Below are 4,234 nucleotides of genomic sequence, written 5' to 3'. Positions count from 1 at the left end.
ATATCAATCAGTGTAAGCTCATTTATCCATTCACCAAAGGCTAGCGAATCTGTCGATAAACGACCATTGCCACCAGTCCTCTCATCAAGCCTAATGATCGTATTGAAATCCCCACCAACTATCAATGGATCATTAACTCCTTCAATCTCCTGTTTCAACTGCCCCCACAATCCACTTCTCCGACTTACAGAAGGTGCAACATATACCACTATTAAGTGTATTCTATCGTCTCCATTAACCATCAACGCATGTATAAACTGATCCGATGAGATAATTATGGTGACATCTCCCACTTCAGTCCTCCATAACAGCCATAAGCCTCCACTTTGCCTTATTGCATCCACCCGAAACGAATTCGCAAAGCCCAAACGCTGATAAATACGGTTCGCACGATCTCCTTCTGCATGCGTCTCGAACATGGCCAGTATGTCCGTCTTCTGTCGTTTGAGCATGTATCGAATTGATCTCCGAAAATTGGGTTTATTCGCCCCCCCAAAATTCCACAGAATACAATCCATTAAAATTGTGCAAATAGTCACTAGAATCACCGGGGAAACCCGTCACGCTGTTATCAGAGCCTCCCCCATCTCCGTCGGAGCTCCCTGCAACGTCTCTTCCATCTGTTAAGAACTCTCCATCGTATCCAATTGAGATCTCTCCTCTTCTGTCTCGCATCCCTGGATCGACAAAGTCTTCGCCATGTCATCTCGTGTGTTCACAAACACACCACCTGACCGACACACACTATCATCTTCGATCCTGAGTCGCTTCCCAGATGACGACAATTTGTTTATTCTGTTTTCCCTTTGGCCTATTAACGACACCATTTCGAAGTCCACCATTTCTTTTCTCCATACCACTCTCCTTAGGCCCACCTTTTCCCTTATTGTTCGAGTCCATTGAGCCCAATGCAAAAACCGCTTTTCCCTGGTTCCCATTCTTCCCTCCACGCAAATTATTTGAATTATTTTCATTTTCCTTATTCTGGTCCATCGATATAGCAACTTCCATTATCTCTGGAGATATCATATCTTCTGCTAGATTTCCGAAGCTATTCGTAATCTCAATATTCGCAAGAGCCTGATTTTGCGGGATTTCCCGAAGATTTCGTCCAGGTTCAGCTTCCCCACTCCCAGCCGAGAACACAACTTTCGTCGTCGGGGTGGCTGGCCGTCGCCGGGATCCCCTCACCAGTGTATACCCATCATCTTGTGAATTCTGTTGTGTGCCAGTACCCTGGGCACTGTTTCTCAACTGCTCACCATACGCAACCATGTTCCCCGATGGAGCCGTGCCTTGCTTCTCCGTTACTCCATCTGCCTCATGCACCTCTACCCTCCGCCGAGGACATGTACTCGCTTGGTGGCCAAAAATTCCACAAACTGGACATATGTTTTGTAACCCTTCATAAGCCACAAAGTACCGATCCCCATTGATTTGGATTGTCAAGGTTTCCTTAAATTCACCTCCACACAAACACGAGCAAATCGTGCCCGTTCAAGATTTAACGTCATTAAATCCACTTTGACTGGTCTACCCAATCCTTTTGCTATGCACATCAAGATCGCGCGATGATAAAAGTTCACCAGGATATTCGATAATCGTATCCAAACCGGCGTGGTGACAATATCATCTGTCGCCGGATCAAACTCTGGATCCCATGCTTTCACCATAAGATAACTACCATACACTCTCCATGGACTTCCTGTGAGTGTTGTCATGTATTCCTCCTCCACCTCCAACCTTACCATGAAGAAATTATGTGGTAAATCTATCACATACATAGCCCCTTTGGCTTCCACAACTCCCTTACCCATTTGACAACACCGCAATCGAAATGTTTCGACCTAACACTTTCACGATCATGCAATTCTTCCACAAACTATTCATCACCTCCAAAACCTCCTTCTCAATGGTAACGACCGGTTCTCCATCCTCTCCTTCCGGAAACTCCAGCGGAACCTTCCCCTCCACAAACTCATCGTCCATCACCAGTTCCGGTCTGAGTCTCCCTCCTGTCCCACTCCCCTTCACCTTCCCAACCCACAAAGCCCCAGGATCTGGAGGATCTCCTGGCGGCTCCACCCTTCCTCCGATGTCGACCATAGTCGCGTCCTGCTGCCCTAAATTCGCCATAGCGTAGTAAGTTATTTAATTATTTCGTAACTCAAAACAGGGCTTGAGATTATGTCCAAATTCCCGATCTTCTCATGTATATGTTTTATAGATGGTGCTGCCCTTCTACTCTGACTTCTTATCAAAGCTAGAAGTCCTTTAGATTTTCTGGATTTCTGTATAGTGTTGCTTAGAGCTGATTTGTGTAAGTTGCTATGATAACCAAGGAAGAAAGGTTACAGGGAAATCCACTCTCACTGATTCCTTGGTCGCTGCTGTTGGTATCATTGCCCAAGAGGTTGCTAGTGATGTTCGTATGACTGATACCAGAGCTGATGATTCCTATCACTATGATTCCTCGGAGTCATAGAAATAGTTTTACCTGAAGAGAACTATTTTACACGTAATGATGCCATTTAGATTCTTTATTTAGGCTTCTTGCATTCTGATGAAAGAAAATATATTTAAGCAAAAGATTTGTTCAAAGGTTATGAGAATTCTTTTTTCACGTTTTGATTCTGTCAGGTCGGCAAGATCCTTGTTGAGTAGTCATACACCACCCGCTTTTAAGTCTCTAAAGAATCTCTGGTTGAACTCCTTAGACATGTTTAACTCCCTTTTCTGCTTAGGTTGCAGCATTCTTGGGAACAGTGTGGAATGGTTAAAAATTGCACCTAATCTAGCATGGCTTGTTGATGCAGAAGGATGTGTTGTGCTTGATTTTCTTGTACAATCTCTCTCATCAACTTCATGATCTTTGATTCCTTTCTTTTCACTGAGCTCTCTAACTTCCTTAATTCTTTGTTTCAGATTCTGCTTCAGTTTTTCCACTTCCGCTATCGCAAAGACAAAGATACTGACAAAGAAGAAGCATGAACCCACACAAGCTGTCTAAAGCGTGCTTACCTCCCCCCCCCACAAGGCTTCAAACAGATACAGTTTTGATATGATCTGACCAGTAAGATTCATCTCAATTTATTTGTCTTCTTTCTTTAATGGGATTGAGTTTAAAATTTTTGGACAACATGGAAGCTGTCTAAAGCGTCGCCAAAAGGTTTCTTGTTTGGACAATATTTTGCTTATGGTTCTTATTAGCTTTGGGTGACACATGAAGATATCACTCAGTAAAGTCTTGGCTCTTTCCCAATAGTTAGTATGAGAAATGTTCCGTTTTTAAGAGTAGCTGATATAGCTTGCACATTTACTCTGTTTTCAGGTTGATGAGGATCTGGTTGCTGAGTTGGAGGAAAACTTGAAAGAGGAGAGTTTGAAGCATGGACGGTTTGACTTAGTGAAGGTAAAAAAAAATTTATCTTAAGCTTGTGATTGTGCTGCATAAATAAAGCTTTGTTGAAAGTTGAGATTATTATTGGAGTATCAATCTGAATCTCTTCTTTTACAGGTATGTGAGCATCATCCACAGGTGTTGTTCTAATAAGATTCAAGTCTTTCACTTACTGGTTTCAATAAAACTCCTTAAACTAAACTGAAATGTCAAAGATATGTGTATTTTACCTCTAACCATACATTTGCTATCTATGCTCTAACCATGATAATGATAGCGATTGGACGGTAGCAACTGGTGCTTATTTCGGGGATTCAACCGACTTATTGTTGGATATTATTGTAAAATATGTTTAATATTTTGAATTATGTAAAATATTTTTGTTTTCTATTTAATGTAATTTAAATAATTTAAATAATCATTTTCTTATTTTAGATTATTAAAATTTGATAATTAATAAATAATTGTTTAAAAATTATTATTTTAATGATTGAACAATTTTCTTTGGAGTTCTCTAGTGGAAGGATGATTTTGTTTAAAGTTGTTAGTGATTAATTTAATTAGTTTAATATTAATTATATGATTAGTTTAATTTTGAGCTATAAGCGGGACTCGATCCCAAGTGTGATGATGTCTTCTACAAATAGACTTACCTCCTGCCACTGCACTAAGGTCACTTCACTTTGAAGATCTTATATATTGTTTGAATTTATTATGAATTAATTGTGTACTGTTTTGAAAATAAGAACCCTTGATCTCTTAGTTAAAATTTTCTCCTCCAATGGTAGGTTATATTTTTGGGTCTCTTATTTTTTAAAATATAGTTTTTGTTGA

General features: G+C 40.3%; 1 protein-coding gene and 1 long non-coding RNA gene across 3 annotated transcripts; one reads left to right on the top strand and one right to left on the bottom strand.

Moving 5' to 3' along the window:
* Window positions 1-747: 747 nt before the first annotated feature.
* LOC147941298 (uncharacterized) lies at window positions 748-1,673 on the bottom strand. The gene is made up of 2 exons (XM_087458455.1): window positions 1,475-1,673; window positions 748-1,382 (listed from the first exon to the last, which is right to left on the bottom strand). The coding sequence occupies exons 1-2, from the start codon at window positions 1,671-1,673 to the stop codon at window positions 748-750; spliced, it is 834 nt and encodes a 277-aa protein (XP_087314581.1).
* A 34-nt stretch (window positions 1,674-1,707) lies between these two features.
* LOC147941297 (uncharacterized) lies at window positions 1,708-3,845 on the top strand. 2 transcript variants are annotated; one of them, XR_015561960.1, is made up of 5 exons: window positions 1,708-2,142; window positions 2,745-2,842; window positions 2,926-3,073; window positions 3,332-3,412; window positions 3,518-3,845. It is a non-coding gene; the product is annotated as an uncharacterized LOC147941297 (long non-coding RNA). The 2 variants fall into 2 exon arrangements; XR_015561959.1 differs by lacking the exon at window positions 1,708-2,142 and adding an exon at window positions 2,343-2,518 and having other exon boundaries at window positions 2,641-2,842.
* Window positions 3,846-4,234: the final 389 nt, after the last annotated feature.

This window comes from Camelina sativa, chromosome 7, assembly GCF_030686135.1.
Source record: "Camelina sativa cultivar CO46 ecotype springtype chromosome 7, ASM3068613v1".
Taxonomy (NCBI): Eukaryota; Viridiplantae; Streptophyta; class Magnoliopsida; order Brassicales; family Brassicaceae; genus Camelina; species Camelina sativa.
This window is presented reverse-complemented; position numbering and strand designations above follow the sequence as displayed.

What these genes read in the sequence shown, in the direction of transcription:
- LOC147941298 (XM_087458455.1), bottom strand. Translation starts at nt 1,673, where the DNA reads ATGGTGAAAGCATGGGATCCAGAGTTTGATCCGGCGACAGATGATATT. An exon ending in GGCACGATTTGCTCGTGTTT is followed by an intron (nt 1,383 to 1,474) that starts GTGTGGAGGTGA and finishes ACATATGTCCAG; the next exon opens with TTTGTGGAATTTTTGGCCAC.